The sequence below is a fragment of the Corapipo altera genome, unplaced genomic scaffold (genome assembly GCF_003945725.1).
Source record: "Corapipo altera isolate COAL_440 unplaced genomic scaffold, ASM394572v1 52, whole genome shotgun sequence".
Lineage (NCBI taxonomy): Eukaryota > Metazoa > Chordata > Aves > Passeriformes > Pipridae > Corapipo > Corapipo altera.
The window spans coordinates 4,642,649-4,663,380 of record NW_020884930.1 but is presented as its reverse complement, the minus strand read 5'-3'; the positions used below and the strand labels follow the sequence as shown (position 1 = coordinate 4,663,380).

The window sequence follows — 20,732 nt, the reverse complement described above, 5'->3', positions numbered from 1 at the left end:
CTTTTTGAAGCCACTTCCTGGCTGCTATGTAAATAAACAGTGAAATCTTAATCAAGTGGTAATAAGTGATATAATTGGCTGTTTTGTACGGGAGCCTTATTAAGACTAGCTTCTGGTCTGAGTTTAACTTGATTACGTTTTATCTACGAATGTTCCTTCCTGTGGTTGCAAGGTGATGCTGCATTAGCATTCTAACTGAAAATCTGGAAAAAAAGCCGATATATTCAACACACAAATTAACTTCTGTGCTGTTTCTGCACTAGTCTGTTAAAGTGTTACATTTTATTCTGATTGTCTGCTGTGACTTCTCTTCTGGTGAATTTGAATACCTCCCAACAGATTTTGAGAGCCCTCAACACATCAGTAGGTTGGACTCTCAGTCATTAGATTTGGTTACACAGAGGAATCACATTATTTAATGCCTGAGTGCATAACCTCTTGCAGAAGTTACTGAGATACTTTACAAGACCAGGAACAGTCCAAGGTTTTCATGTTGAAGTCTATGACTATAGTTGATTAAAATGCAGCTTTTTCAAAGTCATTTATCCCTGTTCTCAGCAGAACAAAGCACAGTGACAAAGATGTAAAGCTGTGCCTTCCACGTATGATTTCTAAGCTTTTAGTCTATTGTTTATTCCCCATTTTCATCCAAATTTTTGTCAGAAAAGTTATCTTTTTGTCACCACTGGCTCTTAAATATATACACTTGCTATTTGATGTAATCCATCAGAACTCAGCCCCTTGTCAGTCAGAAACAAAATCTCCCTGACTGATACAATCCTTCAACCGATCTATTCCCATGAATAAATTATCAGTATAGATCTACTCTAGTGACAGAAGACTATGAGCGGCTATAAACTGCTTTCTCATTCTGTCCTCTGACGATACAACTTTTCAGCGAAGGTGTGTAGCATCAATAGAAGCAACCCAATATGGACATTGTCTAGCAGAATTAGGATGTTAGAGTTTGTAAAAAAATTATGGCAAGCAAAACTGCTATTCAGATGTAGCGCAGCACTTCATGCTCTCTTTGTCTCTGTGTGTCTTCAAACTTGTCAACCTCTTTCATTCATGCATTGTGGCAGTCTTTTCAGCTCATACTCAGTCCTTGCCTATTTTTCTTCAACAGATCAATGCCTTTTACCTCTGTTTTTCAGGCAGAGAAGTCTTTTCTGGGAAACTACAAGAATATCTCCTTGAAATGTAGTGTCTAGACTTTATGCAGGTCATTGGTTTTGTTCTTTTTCTTAAACTTTCAATTCAGAAGTCTTTTGAAACTTCTTCTGGTTTAAACCTATGCATTCAAAGTCATTGTGCAACATTTATTAGGTAGGCAGTTTCACCCATCATAAAAAAAACCCCTCAGATGTCTCAGTTTATCACCTTTACCTTTGAGAAAAATGCAAATTATTTGGAAAACCTTTGTAAAAGGATTTTTTATTTAGAAAGCAATCTAGGTACTCTGTAAATGCATTTTCTGGCTGAGAATGGTCAATATATTAAACAGTGTCTTGAACAGTAATTATATCATTACTTTATTCTGCAGCTGAGTTAGACATAATACCCTTTGCTAACAGACTAAAATTAATGTTTTTATTCCATACTCACATATGCTTTGAACTTCAGATTCTCTAGTTATGCCACGACCAAATGCAAGTCATCAGTGGACGTTCAATAAGGCACGTTTACCAGTGGTGGATGTAGTTGTAGATCCTTACATTGCAAATAATCTCCGACCACATCAGAAAGAAGGAGTTATATTTCTGTATGAATGTATAATGGGAATGAGGTAAGATGAAAATTATCCTTTTGGCTTTCAATACCTGTAATATTTTCATGCCCATGTTTGAAATTTGACAATTTGAATGGGAAGATTTGAGCTATTTTTCGATTAATTAATATTAGTAATTTTTTCCCAATAAAGGCTGCACAAGTTTTTTCTGACCTGAACGTTTCATCATGCTTGCCATGATTTTACCAGATGTGATGAGAAGCTCGTGCACCAAATGACCTGTCTGGAAATACTGAGTCTTGTACACACAGATACAATCAAACCCATGCTGAAGAACACTGCTTTCTGGGATTTATAAACCATAGAATTCATCATTATTTATGTGATTTATAATTCAGACGTTTAGAATAAACAAGCCGTTTTGCCAACCTGTTGAAAAATACAGGACTGTTTTCAGAAGTGTTTTCTCAAGTCATAGATTCCTTAAGGTATACACAACTTTTAAAAATATTGGATAATTATTTCAATTCTAAAAGTAGATTAAGACTCTAGTTTTGGAGGACTAAGGCAATAATATAGAAAAGGATTTTCACTCTAAGGTCTTCTGATATAACTGAATTAAACCCTCCAGTAGAGCATAGTAAGTATAAATAGGTTCTCTATACTTCAGAAAACAACCACAGAAGCAAATCTCTAAACCAGTTGTAAATAATTATAGATATGTCTTTTAAAATATTACCACTGCCTCATTATATCTTACAGAGTTAGTGGCAGATTTGGAGCTATTCTTGCTGATGAAATGGGCTTAGGAAAAACACTGCAATGCATTGCACTTGTCTGGACTCTTCTACGTCAAGGGGCCTATGGATGCAAACCTGTACTAAAGCGGGCACTAATTGTCACCCCTGGGAGTCTGGTAAAAAACTGGAAAAAAGAATTTCAGAAATGGTTGGGAAGTGAAAGGATCAAAGTCTTTACAGTTGATCAGGTAATGATTTATTTCCAAAAGGAAGTTAGGTAATATTTGGCTCAGAGTATAGGAATTGTGATTTTTTTCCCCCCTTTTTTTAAACTAGAGACCAAACCTAGTAATTCTCTGTTAATATTTATTTGTAATACTTTATTTCTTCCTCAGAGAATTGTCCATATGGGCAGTCAGCTGTCAGTAACCAGGGCATAACTCAAGCTCACCTGCCTGTGTAGCATATATCTGTCTTATCTTTCCTCAGGTTTCTCCTGTGAAGATGTAAAAGGTGACACACTCCTCCTTGTGCCTCTTCAGTTTAAAGAGTTTTCTGTTGTCTGTCAAAGTGCCCACCTTCCCTACCTGATGTACCAGAGCATCTACTTTGTTTCTGTGATAGTTGCTTTTGTTCTGTACTGAAAACTTCTGATTTGTTTCAACTGTGTGTTTTGGTTACTTCAGAAGGTTATTCCCTTTACTGTCACAGTCAAGAATCAGATTTCTGTAGGGATGGTTTAAGGTCTCCTGAGTTACCAAGCCTAGAGTCTCAGTGTTAGGTAATGTGAATATCTCTCGTCTGTAGAAGAATGCAGACAAGTACAAATCCCATTAAGAAGCGGGATGATGCTGATCCCTGTCCCCTCCTATAGTGAAGCTGTTCCTGCTGGTGTTAACATTGCGGAGTTCCAAGGAAGTGGAGAGCTTGTAGTACCTGCATCAGTGCTTGCAACAGAGATTAAGATACTTGTATTCCAAAATTATTTTTTAATCTAATAGTTTCATACTAGTATCTTGAAGAAACAAATAGTACTTCATTCTAAAGGTCACCCAATTCTTACATCAACCAGATTTGCCTTTAGTGTCTTACATTATCCTTTTGGCTGTATGGAAGAGTGAATATTTCAGATGAAATGGAAGTTTTCAACCTGTTTTTTAACTTCTTGGTAGAGTGTAGAAAATTTTGTAACAATAATTATTTCTTTAAATTCCGCTCATTATTGTCGAACTCTTGAAATGGCTGATCTTCCACTGAAGACAATCTACATGTAATAGGTGCACCTAGCATCATTTGCTTTTCTTAGTAGCTTGTTTCAAGATGTGAAAATGAAGCAAACTGACTTGTTAGGAACTGTAATGTAATATAGGTTAGGATGGGAAATATGAACGTTCCTAAAAGAAGCAGATACAAGGCAAAATATAATATAGCAACATTTTCACCTGAAAGGATAGTTGGAGATAATTGAATGTTTTCTTGCATTTTTTTCTGAATAATGTTGGGAGGAGAAAGCCTGATTTTGATGACAGTTACTATGGCCCAAAATTACAGTAGCTTGCATTTTCTTTAAATCTAAATAACTTTAATATTCTTACATATCTTGTTGGACCCATTTGATTGAGGACACTCAGCAGCTTTTAACATTTTGTTCCCAAATAGCAAGAATACATTGTCATGCAAAACGAAGACACAATATGACTTGCCTGGGGTGCAATGAGGTATTTCCAAATAATTTACTGTCTGTCATCTCTGGAAAAACATCAATTACCATACTGTTACTTCTCCAGTATAACTCAAAAGGAAGAACTTGTCTCAAATGTTTTTTTATCTTCTTGCCTTTGAGGAATGTATTTAAAGAGCTGGCAGCTTTTTTAAAATGTTTTCCTCACTTTCACACTGAAACACCACAACCTGATCCGAACCCCTCAGTAACAGACTTTTCAAAACACCAGACCATTATCTGCTTTCAAAATGTGATTAGAGTTTAATTCTGTTAAAATGCAGATGTCATATAGAGGACATCTCTTTTAAAATGAAGGCATCCCCACAAAAGTTGATGTTAGGTCTTGTTAATCCATGTTATCACCATTTGAGATGTGTTTGAGAGAATTATTCCTTTCTGTGTTTCCAGAGTATCACTTCTACTGGGATTGTTTGAATTTGTTTTTTAAGTCAAAAAATCTTGAGAAATAATTTATTGAAGGTTTACATTGTTTATGATTCAGCATTTTTGAATTTACTCTTCACCAGCTACATTGGATTTAAACTAATGCAAAGGAAGGTGTATTCAAAGAGGAAGTCTGGGACATTATGGAGTTCTAATACTGATTGACAATTGCTCCATATGTGGCTCCAGGCAACTCGCTTAAACCTGTCAAGTCACTTTGGGTAATTGTGAAAATGGAGGCTATAATACAGACATATCTTGCAGCCAGTTAAGAGAATGAATTAATTACTTGAAATTAGCTTGTAAATTTATTTTAATTTTTAGTCCATCATCCACTGCTGTTTTTATATACAGGCAGAAATATATTATATTTATCTGCAGGGAACTCACAATATGCCAGGACTCTCCTACTTTTTTTTTAAGAGGTTCAAACAGTCCAGAAGAGTTGATGATTTAGTAGAGGAGGGGTGTTGGAGGCTGTTTGCCAGTGCCTCATCCCTCTCCTGCAGTCTCACCTCACCGTCTGAAAGTGTAGGAAAACAAAATGTTTTCTGAACTCTGGACATCTTCTGATGCTTGACCATTGCAAGAGAAGTTTAGAGAGGCATTGCCTCTGTGTTCAAGGCTGCAATGTGGACCTGAATACTGGGCAGGAACAACACTGAGTGTTGTCTACAGGGCTTCTCTGTGTCTCTGTTCATGTGTTGGGAAATTTTCTGCTCCTTTTTTTAAAAATGTCAGTAAAAATATTGCCAGAAAACAGTCAGTTAACTACAGTACTGGGAACAACAGGAATGCTCAAATCCAATCCCAAACACCTGGGGAAATAGGTGCATGCCCTTGTTACCTGCTCCTCAGTAATCCTTGCTTCATTCAACATGTGCTGGGCTTCTTTGTGAGCAGGATGTGGGGGATTGATCCACCTCAATGTACTTTGTGAGATTAATGTGCCAGATTCATCCCATAGATTCATCTGACTCACCTGCTAGGAGGCTCTAAACGTTGTGATAATTAAGTGGTGCTGCTTTTACAGTGCATTACACCATCTGGCTCCAGATTTAGTTGTCTGTGTTTGGTAACTGATCCTGTTTGGAAATAAAAATATCTTCTGAGGTTCTAGCTTGATTTGCTGTCATGATTAAAGAGGTTCTTCAGCTTGTCAGCTGCACTCATAGCCTGCTTAGTTAGTGAACACTGTTAGGAAGTAGGAAGAAGCAGGCAGGAAATTGGCATCTGGACCCAAGCTGAAAGGTAAGGGACGTGCCCAGAGTAGATTTTTTCATTTTTATGCATAATTGCAAGACAGGTAAACAACTCTAGTACATTCACAAGTCTGCACAGAAATGTAACTATTTCTAGGAAGCCTTTTTTGGAAGAAGCTCACTGTCCCATTACAATGTGTTTTTATTCATCGTGTGTATTTCCTTCAATAGACATGAAAATTCTTTGTGTCTGTTGAAGGAAAAGGGCTTGAGTGGTATGTAAAAGAGGAGATGCTCAGAGACATTTTGTGACCAGTAGTACCAGGTTTGGAAATCTACCAGTAGACAGACAAGTTTTCTGGGGCTGGTTAGGGACTCTATTTCCTGAGTCCCTTACCTATTGGCCAACCCATCAATGTTAAGGGCTAGTAACAAAGTAAATGATAGAATAATGGTGGAATACCAGGTTGGAAGGGACCTCAAGGATCATCTCTGAGATTAGCTCGGTTGGTTAGTGCATGGTGCTGATAACACCAAGGTTGTGGGTTTGATCCCTATATGGGCAATTCACTTAAGAGTTGGACTTGATGATCCTTGTGGGTCCCTTCCAATTCAGAATATTCTGTGATTCTGTAATCTGATCCAGCCTTTCTCAGCAAAAGCACGGTCTAGACAAGATGGCCCCGCACCCTGTCCAGCCAAATCTCCAAAGTGCCCAATGTTGGGGAACCCACCACTTCCTTTGGGAGATTATTCCAATGGCTGATTGTTTTCACTGTGAAAAAATTTCCTGTTGTGTCCAATTGGAATCTCCCCAGGAATAACTTGTACCCATCACCCCTTGTCTTTTTCCATGTGACGCCTGGTAAAAAGGGAGTTTCCATTTTCTCTACAACCAGCCTTTAGATACTGGATCATGGTGATAAGGTCTCCTCTAAGCCTTCTTTTCTCAAGGCTGAACAAACCCAGTTCTCTCAGACTTTCCCTCTCTGACAGGCTTCCCAGTCAGATGCAGAAGCTTGCAGTTGAGCCAAGGAGGTCTCTTGCTCCACCTACTTCCCGTATCGTTAAAGGGGATGAACTGTTTTCATGCTTCCAGGAGAATGTTCTTGAAAAACTCACAGCACTTGTGAGTTCCTTTACCCTCCATGGAGGCTTCCCACAGAATCCCTCCCAACTGAGCTCTGAGCAATCTGAACTTTGCTCTTCTATAATCTGATACATAAAACATTTTCAATAGGTTCAATAATATTTGTATAACATAATATTTAATAATATAATATTCAATTTAAAACTACAAGGGGAATTTTGGTAGAATGCAGCAACTTCCTATGGCACCACATTACTGCACCTTGCAGGTTGAAATCCCAAAGTGAATGTATGGGGAGCTACCTATGGCTCTTTGTTATCTTGGCTTTAATTATTCATTTGAAGCTTACCCAAACGCCAGCACTGGGAAGCTGTTGCAGGAAGTCTGTGCTTTTCACCTTCACGGTAATATGTCTCAGAGGATTTGAAGGCCTAAAAGAATAATAAATTTTCTTTTAATGAGGTGGTGAAATTCTAAATTGCTGTATCAGATCCCATATCTCCTTTGCAAATTAGGAAAAAATCAATAATCCAGACTCATGAAGGAGATAGTAAATGTCTTGTGTCATGCTAGAAGAAATTTCTCTGGGTACAGGATGTTTAAGGAATATGATGAGTGATCTCCAAAGATGTATGTTGTCTGATGTATTTTTCTTTATACCTGCAGGACCACAAAGCAGAAGAATTCACTGGTTCTCCACTTTATTCAGTTATGATAATCAGTTATGAGATGGTATTGCGATCTTTGGATCAAATTCAGGCTGTAGAATTTAACCTCCTAATCTGTGATGAAGGACATCGTCTGAAAAATAGCACTATTAAGACAACTACAGCCCTCACCAGTCTGTCTTGTGAGAGGAGAATTATCCTTACTGGTTAGTATCTATCGTTACTTTTAATATTTTGCTATGCTAATAGTGCTAGGTTGGGTAAAGGAAAAAGGTATTCCAAGTATGGCAGGAGATCAATATGAATTTTGACATGGGTATTTTAAATGGGTATTAAATGCAGAAAAAACCAGTAAATTAAATTAAATACAGTAAATACAGGTTATTTCCAATGTTTTTTAAATAAAGTCAAAATTTGTCAGTGTCTGGGGCAAGCAAGGAGTCTGGGAACTTCTATAAGGAAAGCAGGACTCTGTTTGCATATGCTTATTGTTTTCCTTTGTAGTTATTTAATAAAATTGATTTAGAACTTGACTTTTTAAATTCCTTTGTCAGAAAATTAGATGTGCAGACTGTTTAGTTAGGAGGACAGTATCTTGTCATTCATGATAAAGTCTTAGATCAATTCGGGACTCTGAGTAATTCCTATTGAAACAAAACATCTATTTTCAAGATGCATTGTCAACATTAAACCCTGCATTCAATGGTTGTACTTTCATCAGTTTCAAGAAAAAGTTATTGAATGCAGAATTTTTTTTTTTTCTTTCAAGGTACTCCAATCCAAAATGACTTGCAAGAATTTTATGCTTTAATAGAGTTTGTTAATCCCGGAATACTTGGTTCTTTATCCACATATAGGAAGATATATGAGGAACCAATTGTCAGATCTAGAGAACCTTCAGCAACAAAGGTAATTCGTTGAAAAAATGCAGAAGAAAACTCATAGACAGCAAAGTGAAATTTCCTTTCTATGGAATAAAGTGAAGCTCAGGACTACTAACAGTAGCAGAAGCTTTTCACCTTTCTATTTGAAGTAAATTCACTTGTTCTCCAAAGGAAGCAGAAGGAGTACACGTATGTTGAGATCACCTCATTTCAGCTGCCAATTAATTTGCAGGCAACAACTGTTCTTCCAACACTTGCATTCCCCAAAATGCCATGTGCATTGCCACGTGACAATACTTCATTAATGCTTAGTTTTTCCACGGCACTGCAAAATCTGCATGATTTTATTGCACCTTGAGAAATTCTAGAATATAATTCAAGCCTTGGATGTCATCTGGGACGTTATCTTCCTTTTTTAAAGACTTTAGAAACCTGATGTAGAACTAAGCTAATGCAGTGATACTAATTGGAGAAAAATTGGTCATTACAGTCCCATGTCAGAAAGTGGTATCATACTTCTAAAACTTTATTTAAATACCTAATTAAAATAATACAGAACATCATTCTGATGAAATACAAGATTATAATTAATTTTGTGGTTTGTTCTTTTAGGAGGAAAAGGAATTAGGAGAAAAAAGAGCAGCAGAACTGACACGCCTCACTGGACTCTTTATTCTAAGGCGAACACAGGAGGTTATTAACAAATTTCTGCCCCCCAAAAAGGAGAGCATAATCTTCTGCCGACCAACAGCACTGCAGCTTGAATTGTATCGAAAACTGCTTAGTTCTCGAGTTATTACATCCTGTTTACAAGGCAGGCTGGAAAACAGTCCTCACCTAATATGTATAGGAGCACTGAAAAAACTTTGCAATCATCCATGTCTTCTGCTTAAAGCTATAAAGGTATCTATTTGGATAGGGGTGGGTGCCTGCAATTAGCCATTTCAGCAGGCAAAGGTTACTAAAACTATGTTGTGGTCAATGTGCATGTCACTTAAGGTCATTTCCATACTCTCACGTACAACTTGCTTTAGGAAATCTGCTTTCACAAACAAATGTTAGGAAATCTGAATGTACTCAGGGAAGGTATCTCTTCAGTTTCCTATTGCCTTATGGTATTTTTTTCCATGTATTTTCCTTCTTAATCTTGTCTTTGAATATTTACAAAAATACTCGTAAATGTGAATTTTATGAAGGACACTGTTAACTAGATATTACTGTACATACTTTGTCTACTGATTCCTCTGAATCCTCCCTGTCCACATGACAATTTCGCTTTCTCAAGCTCAGTGACACTGGGAGCTGCAGGCCCAAGATTGGATGTCTCCATTTCCACTTCTCCTGGGATCCTGTCGTGCTGTAGACCTTGTTATTTCTATAGAAATGTTCTCATTCCTGTAGGTAAATAGTATGCCAATTAGAACTTGGTAATAGTAACTTTTGTGGCCACTAGTTGAATTCCAAGTAAGGTGTGTGGAAATGTAAATCTTTCCTAAATGACATACCTCATGACTTTGTAGGAATGTCCACAGCACAGACCTCCCTGTAATTTTCAGCACTGCCAGGTAAAGTTCATTGCCTTTACTTCATAGTATAAGCATTAGAAATTTTTCATGTGCAAAAGCATAAGCCTTCAGAAAATACAGGGATAGGAAGGACTGTATGTGCAAGTCATTTATTGCCATTGTGGTTTTGACATTTAGTCTGGCTTTTTCCTCCCTGTGAAACATTGATTTTCTAAGTATAGCAAGATATTACCTGTATTTCTTCTATTTTATTGGTTTTGCTTGCTAGCTTTTCTTCATTTCCAGTTGTATAACTGAATCTTAATGACAGCATTTTCCTAAACAGTGAATGAGTAGGAAGTTCATGGAAAATATTACGGGATTTAGAAAGAATAAACAGTGTATTGATTTCCTCCTCACTCCCAAGGTTTAGATATGGTTTTTTTCTGTGAATATATATTTGTGTGGTTGTTTAAATAGAGAAGTTTTATACATTTTTCAGTTTTAAATATTTCAACTTTCTATTCAGCTGCAAATAGTGTCTTAGATTAGAGGGTGTAAACCAAAATGAACACTCACGGTTATTTTAAAACTTTGCTTTCAGTCCAGTGCTGAGAGGTTGTCATGATCACATGATACACTATTTTGTGGCAGCTTTTGATGCCTCCTTTTGTTGTCGTAATAAAAATATAGCAAAGTTTAAAAAAAATATGTTAGAGGGGATATGGAACTGTAGTCCTTTTATTTTCAATAGGAAAAAAGCTGTGATCCTGTGTCTGAGGAACTTGATGAGTCCAGCCTCTACGAAGGTGTAATAGATGTCTTCCCACAAGATTATACTCCGGACACTTTCTCTGAAACTGATTCAGGAAAATTGCAGGTGCTGGTGAAGTTGTTAGCTGCAATCCGTGAGCTCAACTCCTCTGAAAGGCAAGTGTGAAAGAAAGCTGGAAGGGAGGTAATGGGAGTGACCTTCTGAATATTGATTTGCTTTTCAAATGCATGGGGGCATAACATTCAAAATAAAGGCATTGCAGGTATTTGCAGAGGTGCCAAATGTATTTATGTATTGTAGTCCTGGCTCTTTCTTGTTTAACTAGGACTTGCAGCTGACATAATTTTCAAAGATGCTCTTCATATTTTTTCCAGATAGAAATACTTGTATTTTTCACACTAAATTCCAGCAAGTAAGATAATTTGCTACAGCCCTTGTGTCGTAGTTTGAGACCCCTAAAATCCAATTCCTAAGTCCAAGCCCCCCTCCCACATCTCACCCCAGTGTGAGATGGGTTTTCCAGGCACAACACAAGACTCAATAGGGGGGAAAGGGAATTATATTACAATAACTACACAAATAAATATTATAATACATCATATACATAATCTTAACTATCTCTCCTATGATAAAGCAGTATTTACAATGGATCAGATCTCTTCTCTCTCCAAGTCCAGAAGGGAAAAGGAAGATCCTTTCCACTCTCAGAGCAGCAGCCTCTCTTCCATGCAGCAGCTGTAGCTGGACTGTTGTAGCTGGATCTCCTTCCATTACACACAAGGGGGGTCTCCTCTCACCCCTTCTCAGCCCTTCAACTCCAGTCAAAGGTCTCTCTCTCTCCCGTGGACTGTGAAGCAAGGACAGGCTCACGTCACCATGAGCAGGGGTGCAGGGGGTCTTCATGACGGTCCCTTTTCCTCAGGGGGTTTACTCCTGAGTCAGAACGTCTCGTGCAGCTTTCAGTTGAAAGTCTTTGCCTCAACTGTTCTATCAGAGCTCCTGTGCTCTGTCTCAGCTGCTGCCAGCTTGGCAGCAGCAGCGGGGGGGGGGGGGGGGGGGCCAAGGTCACCCCCTCCACATTCTGTCTGGCCATCCCGGTCCAGCTCTGGGACATCTGAGCTTCTTAGCTCCTCTCTCCCTGGTGCATGCTGCATTTTAGGACTTCCATCCAGTAGGAGTCCACCACCCCTCCTCTCTAGGAGGTCTCAGAGGGGTTTTGGGGGGAATTGGTTCAGTTCTTACGCCAAAACTCTGTAGAGCTTAGTTCTGCTCTGTTGCTCTTTCTCTCTCTCTCTCTCTCTCTCTCTCTCTCTCTCTCTCTCTCTCTCCTTGCAGAAGTTCTCTCTACGTTGCTGCATGCCGTCTCTGCTGCTTCTCCTTTATGTCTTGGCTTTCAGCCGTAGCCTCCGTTCACTGCTGTCTCTGCTGTTGCTCCAGCTGCCCACTCACAGTGGAGAAAAACTCCCAGCTCTCAGGTACAGATACTTGGCCCAGTCTAACACTGTTCCAGTTCCTGCAGCCCCCAGCCAGGGCTGGGGGGGGAGCCAGCCCCCAGTGGGGCTCTGGGCCCCTCTCTCCTCATGGCCTCAGAACATGGCCACTCTCCTCCATCAACAACCTCATCAACCTTCTTTTCTGGTCTGGTTGTGATATGTTTATATTTTGCAGGAGTGCTGATTGGCTCAACTCCAAGGGACACCACCCCCTCGGGGGTTACCATTTTTTCAACTCCAGGGGGAAAAAACACCTTTTTTTCCCTACCACACCTTGTAGTATATTAGCTTTGCTTGCAGAGAGTTTCCAATGCTTTGTATCTCTTTGAAGAGATGTATCAATCTATTACATTGCACTCAAATATTTTCATTATTAGATTATAAGTTATTTTAATCATACTTAGCTGCTCAGTGCTTGCTGCCTTTTCTGTTCAGGGCAACCAGTCTCAACAGATGAGACTGGAACTGCTTATTTCCCCTGTGGTATGCCACTGGCATGTAGGAAAACCTCTGTTTATCATGGAGTAATAGGATGCACATGATTAATTTCTGTGCAATTGCTGATTGTGGAAATCTCACATGACCTGGTGTCACATGATAATTTTTTATGGACTCATGCCTTAAAGTCCAGCTGTTCCAAAAGTGTTTAGCTTTTCTTTCAATTGATGCTTAAATAGGACATTGTAATTCACTAATGGGAAGTAGCAGGAGATCTCTTGGCAGCGATGTAATGCAGTATGAAGATATTCTCTTTTTACAAATCAGAAAGATGAGCCTGTTGTTGGAGTTGGTATACCTAGAATCCATTGAGACCAGCAACAGCTAAATATCTAAAGTACTAGCTTTATTTCTTGTAGGTCAGAAAAAACAGGGGTATCAGTAAAAAGCACATCTCCCTGTAGCAATACTGTAGGAGATGCTGAGTTACAGCTGTTGTTGAGGCATTATTTTACTGATTTAATTCAGTGCTTTCTTTTGTTCCTTTTTCTTTTGTGTCTCTTCTCTCGTGGGTACTAAATAGTTTTTGCAATATACAGACTCAATTCTGGTCCTCTTCTGAAGTTTATATTCTATTTTTGAGGGAAAACAAAGGTATGAATGTGGTGTTGATTGAGAAAAAATAGTAAATCTTGCGAAGTCTTTACAAACAAGTCTTGGATGTAGTTCAGTTGTAAAATGTAATAATAAAAATATTCTAAAACATTTTAAAAATCTTACTATTTCTGGTTTTTTCATGAAATTATTTGTCTAATTCCTCAGAACTTGTTTTTAATCAAAATTATTTTTAAAAATAATGAAATTTGTTGCACCTATTTTGGATTACAAAAGACCTCTGAACAAGATCTGGTAGAAAATGCCCTAACTGTCCCTATTATTTTATTTATGGCTTAAATTCAGAAGATATTTGTCAACTTAGTAGAATCATCCTCAATATCTGGGAGGACAGAAATGTTAGATTTGCAGATCTTTGAAACTTACTTAGGCAAAATTTCAGAGAAAATACACCAACATTGTTTGGGTCATTAGATCAGACTTATTTTGTTTTTTTTAAAAAAAAAACAACAGGCTACCATAAACTGTATTGTTTATGGTATCTTTCACTAGCCTTCATCCCAGTTCTTTTCAATCATAAAATGTCAAAAAGAATCTTGACTTTCCTACTCCACTTTCAGTATGTTTCTTATTAGAATTTTCTGAGGTTTTCTATAGGAGTTCATAGTAGCTTTTTCAGTAAATGGAATCACATATATATTATTTATTAGTTCTTACAACATCCTCTGCAAATGCTGCCTTAACAACAGCTTTTTTGTAAAAACAGAGGTATTTTTTGAAAAATCTGCCTTTGTGATTGGTTCTGAATCCCTGCAATCTGTGCATTATGCCAAATTCTGTTGCAAAGGGAAACATTAATTATTTAGCGTCTAAATGCTTGACAGTAGGTATAAGACATCCAGATCTAGTATGTGATTCTAGTTAATAGGAAATGTTTTATTTCTTAGGAAATAAAAGTAACCTCAGGTTAATGTGTAATTTTTGCTTGACTTTTAATTTTATTTTCTTAGATGTCTTCAGTAATTTGTTATCAGACTTTAGTTTTACCAAGGCATAAGATGATAACTTTGTTTTACTGTTTGACAGAGTCGTACTGGTATCCAATTACACTCAGACATTAAACGTATTACAAGAGACATGCAAACGCTATGGATACTCTTATACCAGACTTGATGGAAATACTCCTGTCTCCCAGAGACAACAAATTGTTGATACTTTTAATAGTAAATTCAGTCCAGCTTTTATCTTTTTGCTGAGTTCAAAGGCTGGTGGAGTAGGACTGAATCTGGTTGGAGCATCTCATTTGATCCTATATGATATCGACTGGAATCCAGCTACGGATATTCAGGTGTGATAACAACTATGTATGTGTGGTTTGGGATGGGCATCAAATGAATTCTTGATTGATTTTGAATTGCCTGTCTTTACCTGTCTTATTGCTTCCCAGTTGTCACATTGTGCCTGGACAAGTACAATACTTAAGGAAAGCTCTTTCTGAGAAGAAAAGAGGAAATATTTCTCTAGCATATTGTATATATTGGGATCATTGGAATGCCTCTTGCAGTAAAAAATAAAACTATTAAATTCTTTGGAGGAGTGAATCATGTATCCTCTTTGTCTCCTGACATCTTTTTAACTGGAGAGTTGCTATGTTTCTAAAAAGAAAAGGAAAACAGGATAAGATTGCATAGGAAATGTTGCTGTTGATTTGCAATCCCTGAGAAAAAGGGAGAGATTCTGATCAGAATTACAAAAATGAGAAAATCCCATGGTTATGATGCCAAAAGAAAGAAAACAAAGCCAGTGCTGTGCTATTCTTGTAAAGGCACTGTTTGCCTCAAGGGATTATTTAGTGGCATAAGAGTATTCAGTTAAAATAGTTCTTAACAATAACAATTAAAAAAATCTTTTTATGAACTCAGTAAGAAACTTTTTATTGTGGAGCAATGGTGTGTGCTTAGTACCTGAAATAAGCTCTGATTCTTGGCCCTGTTCCTCTTCTAAGGGTGAATTAGTACCCTCATGTGGTCACTTGTCTTGTTGCTTGAAACAGTCTGCTAGATCAGACAAAATTGCTACAGGTTGCCAGAGCCTGCAAACCATATTGTGGGTACTTGTACCCAGTATGTATGTGTAACCCATACCATTCTGAAAAAAATCATATAGTAGTACTCAGTTTTACGTTTTGTTTGTTGAAGGGCATACAAACCACCATTTTTAGATTTTTAAAAGAAATGGAAAAGTCACTTTTAAAGACATATTGTGGTAAAAAAACATTTTGGAGATGTGGGAGAACAAGGAGTATTCCTGAAATATTAAATGGTTGTTAGTGCTTGGAAAACAAATACGAAGAGAGGATTTCTGGCAGGAAAGAGTTGAAGCCCCCACTTTCCTACTATAGTGTACAGAGAGAAAGGGGAGCATATATGGCAGAAAGTAAATTAGATTTTCAAAACTGTTTATAGTTAATACCAGAAAACTCACAAAAACAGTCAGTTATTGAGGAATGCTTTATTTGGACAACATCTTTTTGGACAAGGGAGTGGAACTGGTAATTCAATCAGTGGAGGCTACAAATTTTAGTTAAAATATTGTTGTGAAGTAAGCTGTTAATGCCCTTCATCTTTTTGCTTCTTCAGGCTATGGCTAGAGTGTGGAGAGATGGTCAGAAACATACTGTACATATCTACAGGCTGCTAACCACAGGTCAGAGATGGTGCTCAAACTTACCGTTGAGTGAGACAGCTGTTGAAATTTTGTCCATAAAAGAAAGGGAGAGAGTGTTTTTGGAAATCACTCAATCTTTAAAAACATATTATTTGTTCTGAATTCAATTAAAATGGAGACATCACATTGGTTTATTTGCTTTTGCTTTGCTTTTGCTTAAATAACTGAATATAGTGGTTTAGCATTTTCTATGTATACTGTTTTCAAGAAATGGATTTGACTTCTTCTTTGCAAATTCTGGTCAAAAACTATCCCAATTTATGTATTTTTCATTTTTCTTTTCAATACAGGCTCAATAGAAGAAAAGATTTATCAAAGACAGATTAGCAAACAAGACCTTTCCGGGGCAGTTGTAGACCTTTCCAAGACATCTGAACACATCCATTTTTCCACTGAGGAGCTTAAAAATCTCTTTACTCTTCATGAAGATTCCAGCTGTGTAACCCATGATTTGCTTGAGTGTGACTGTATGGGAAAGACTGACCATCAGAGTGAGTTTGTTTTTCTTTATCTCTGGCCATTGCTGAGGAATCCATTCTGAATATACAGTCTATCTCTGGAGAAAACCTTGATGCTCAGTAAAATAGGATTTAAATAGTGAAGTTCATTATAGGGTCTTTCAAATATTGGCTGATTTATCTAATCTGTAGGAGCCCTTGACAAAACTAAGAGAAGAAAAGATTAATTCCTTGCAGTAACAACCAGTTCATTTATTATGCCTCTTAATTTGAATTAGCTATGTCCAGCTCAACTAGTGATTCCTTACAATCAAATGACACAATATGGTGTTCTGTTTCTAAATATTCAAGGACAGTAATGAGTAGCTGGTAAGGGCTAGTTAAAAGGCAGGTTATCTGAGGGTAGCTATACCAGATGAAGATCTGCACAAGCTCACTGTATATAAGCCTTCATTTCTGAGCTGATGCAGCATGCAACTAAAGCTGATGCAGCATGATTAAAATAGTTATTTGAGAAATACTGGAAGACTCCCTGGCAGTTGTAAAGTCAGGTTGCAAATATTTGCCTCTATCCTTTCTGTAGGAACCTGTCTCCCATTCTTTTGGCATATCAAAATTGGTTTCATACCTTGCTGCATACAGATATATAGGTTTAAGTTAGGAGAAAGATTAAGAAAAAATAAATTGTCATAAGGTGTGTTTGCATCTTATCCATTTTAATTTTCATAGTTCATCTACTTTCTTAAAGGAAAGAGTGTCTGTTGCTCTGATATATTTGCTTTGGGCATGAAATATCCCTGTACACTATTTACAGGTGTGATAGTGAGGTACCAATACTGATATCTTCTAAATGCACACAAATACATCAATAAAAAGGACTCAAGAAATGGGTACAAGAGCGTGTGTTCTCAATAGACATGGGCAAGAAATGAAGCAATGTGGACCCAATATGGGACTATTTTGCTTGATGATTTGCATGTTCTCAGGTAATAGGCTAGAATTCTGTTTGTTCCTCATCTCATTCTACCCAGAACAGAGAGGACTTGGCTAGTAAAAGCACAGGGCTTCTGTAGCCATAAGAATTTGATTTTCTCCTTTATTTTTGCTCCACATGCTGATTAAATCATCTTTGTATCTTTCTTTAATGATTGAAAAATTAGACCTTCTGTTTTTGCATGAGTAAGTGATGTTCTAAAATATACCAGCCTCCAGTTAGGTACTATTACAGGATCTGTGTGGGAAAGGCACCTTTCATGTTAAATGTTAGCCAGATTTTCTCAGTGGTGTTCAGTGAGGCAGGTACGGCTTCTGGACTGCAGAAATCCTGAGAAATTTTGTGTTGTTGCTGTGATGAACACTGGTCCGTGTAATTTTATTTAGCACTTTGCAACTGTCTTAACACTCTTGACTTCTTATCTTATGCTTTGAACATTTCTTGGTTCCATCAATTCAGCCACAGCATTAGTCTCTTGAATTCTGTAACTGGGACTTCATCGAGGGTAATTATATCCTGGTCCCAGTGAACAGAAACTTTTGGCAGTAAATCAAGGAATAGCCTGAAGGCCATTCTTAGACTTAAGTGGTGGTAATGACAGAGTGAGGGGAAGGTTAATTTTCTAAAGAGCAGGTGACAAGCTGGCTCATCATTTCCCTAGTGAAATTGCTTGGAGTCATGGTCTTCAGTTTGATCAGACCAGCATGCAGCTACCACTAGTTGATCTCTGCCTTTCCTGAGAACAGAAAACTGTCAAATTACTGCATCAGGGAACATCTGTGCACAGAAAAGCCAAGAACTCTCACTGATTTGTCTCATCCATTTTTAGCAAGTATGATTCCAAACAATATAATACAGGCTTCACAATATACCAGCTTTTTATAATGATCTCCATTAGATATACACCAGTAAGACTGGATATTCTTGACCAAGCTCCTGTGGTCCATTCACACTAGGACCATCTTTAGGAAACTACAGGAACCTTGAAAGGAGAAAATTACCTGTGTGTAGATCATGCAGATGTGTTGCTTGCTATTCTACTGGCCTTCAGATCAGCTACAAAACTGTAAGCCTATTGTTTTACCTCATCATATTATAATTTAAGGAGTTAAGAATGCAGAATCTCTAAATGCATCTATTCTAAATTTTCTTCTGGCCAGTAAAAGAATATATTTCAAGTCTACTTGAAATGTGCATCATGTGTCAGTCAAACGGAAAGTCTTGTATGAGTCTTTATAGACTCTTCAAAACTTTAAAAAACTCAGGAATACTCTGAGTCATGCTACTTACATCCCTGGTCTTTCCTAAGGAGCACATAGCGCTGCTATGAAAATACTTGGTAACAGGTTTTAAACCAGTAACAGCAGTGATGCAATTTTTCCTATCCAAAATAATTTGTTCATTTTCCTATGCATCAGATGAATCATAAAACCATCAATCTGTGACATGCCCTGCAATGACTGGGTACTGTTTGGGGCTTTAGGATCCTTTGTTGAAAGTGAATTCATCTCTTTGTGCTTCACAGCAATTTCTTTTCCTTACTGTGATATATAGTATTGTGTATATTGAACAACTTGGCATAATCTGGATGTACAGAGTGTACAGATCTAGTGTGCTGAGTCAATGAAAGAGCTACATAAACTATTCTTAGCTGTCTGGAACAATTCCTCTGGGAAGCAGTTGAAGCTAGTGTGAATTCTGCTGCACCATACATCTAGATTCAGGTTTACTTAAAGAATGGGAGCAGCCCAAATGTCACAGAATTAAGGAAGATAGAGGAAAGGAAATTGCCAGAAAAGATATTTCCTGTCCCATCCATCTGTAAAAGGATTTGTCTTTATGCTAGCATATGGTGATTTTGATAAACTCAATCACTGAGCAAGAAACAGCCTTCCCCCTCTTACTGTGAATACATATGTTTGGGTTTCATTGACACAGAAGGATTATATATGCTGTTCTATTTTCTCTCATTTGTTATCACCAACTGGCTTATTGATTCAGACTGAAATTTCCTGTCTTATTTTTCTCTGATTATTCTACTGCATCATTTTTTTCAGATACTTCCTCAGAAAAGCCTTCTGTATCTAGAAGTTGCCAGCTTGGACAAAACCATGGGAAGACTAATTCAAAGAAACCACTCTCCATGTCACAGTTGATGCAGTGGAAACATTTCGCTGGGCAACGTCAGACTCTTGCTGATCCTTTCCTTGAAAGGATAAAGGAGAATGTTTCTTTCATTTTCCAGAATGTAACCAATTCAACTTCCCCACCTAATAAAACTTAAGTGCCTTTCCCTGCCACTTGCATCCTTCTGGTCATGGGCCAAGTAAACAACTGATGTGCAGTTACCTTTTGTTCTTTTTGCCTAGTTTTGTTTTGTGTGTTTCTGATGAAGTTTCTGAGTAAATGTGATTCCTGGTGTTTATACAAAGTTACAGTTACATAATTGCTGTAATTATAATACAGATTTTTGAAGCTAACTTTGCTTTCCAGTCTTTTATTCCTTTGATTACAAAATTAGTAAGATTGTTTTTATGCACATTCCTACTGTAAGTCTACTTTGGTTTATAGTTTCCATTTGATCATGATGATTTACTGCTTGTAAAGCTGGCAACTCTTCAGCCAGATTTTACAAGATTAGGCAATGCTATATACAGGTATATGCTGTTAACAAGATTCTATTTGGATTTCTGTTATGACAGTGAAAAATTACATATCTCTATAACTTTATAACAAGGTAGATATTTTTTCACTCAAATTTACAACTTTATGAAATTCAGAGCAATAGTCACTAAAGTCCAAAAATCTGAGGCCACAGATTGATACTGTGTCAAAATATTCTGAAATTCTCCTATTGCTTTTACTTGGGAAAATAAACTTTATTTCTCAGACGAACAGAGTACAGGCTTATCTACATTTAGTTAACTCCTTTTAAGGACACTTTCTACCAAACACTGAGTACTGAGCATATTTTCATGGTTTATTTTTTAATGACTATATTTTTCTTCTTCTTTGAAAACATAAACATTCAAAATCAGTTTGTAGCTTTTAAGTGAAGTATTTTCAAAGGCCCACAAGAGCATAAGATTGGATAATTTTCAGAAGAACTGCAAACTTACAGAATTTGAAAGACCTTGAGCTAAGGCTCCGTTGTGGTAATTCTGCATTCTGTCTCATGATGTACAACCTCTTGGTATTTGGTATATGTGACAACAGAGGTCAAAAGCTGAGCTAACTTTCAGAA

The 20,732-nt window shown here is 37.4% G+C and overlaps 1 protein-coding gene across 4 annotated transcripts in view; it reads left to right on the top strand.

Moving 5' to 3' along the window:
• Positions 1-20,368, top strand: part of RAD54B (RAD54 homolog B) — a 64,424-nt gene extending 44,056 nt beyond the window's left edge. For 3 of the 4 annotated variants that reach the window (XM_027659092.1, XM_027659093.1, XM_027659094.1), the window contains 10 exons: positions 1,627-1,789; positions 2,495-2,720; positions 7,598-7,805; positions 8,369-8,508; positions 9,096-9,386; positions 10,743-10,918; positions 14,396-14,657; positions 15,949-16,015; positions 16,327-16,527; positions 19,546-20,368. In XM_027659092.1, coding sequence (XP_027514893.1) covers positions 1,627-1,789; positions 2,495-2,720; positions 7,598-7,805; positions 8,369-8,508; positions 9,096-9,386; positions 10,743-10,918; positions 14,396-14,657; positions 15,949-16,015; positions 16,327-16,527; positions 19,546-19,772 — 1,961 coding nt within the window. In that variant the 3' untranslated portion in view covers positions 19,773-20,368. The remainder of the gene's footprint in view (positions 1-1,626; positions 1,790-2,494; positions 2,721-7,597; positions 7,806-8,368; positions 8,509-9,095; positions 9,387-10,742; positions 10,919-14,395; positions 14,658-15,948; positions 16,016-16,326; positions 16,528-19,545) is intronic. The other variant, XM_027659091.1, reaches the window with a different exon arrangement.
• Positions 20,369-20,732: the final 364 nt, after the last annotated feature.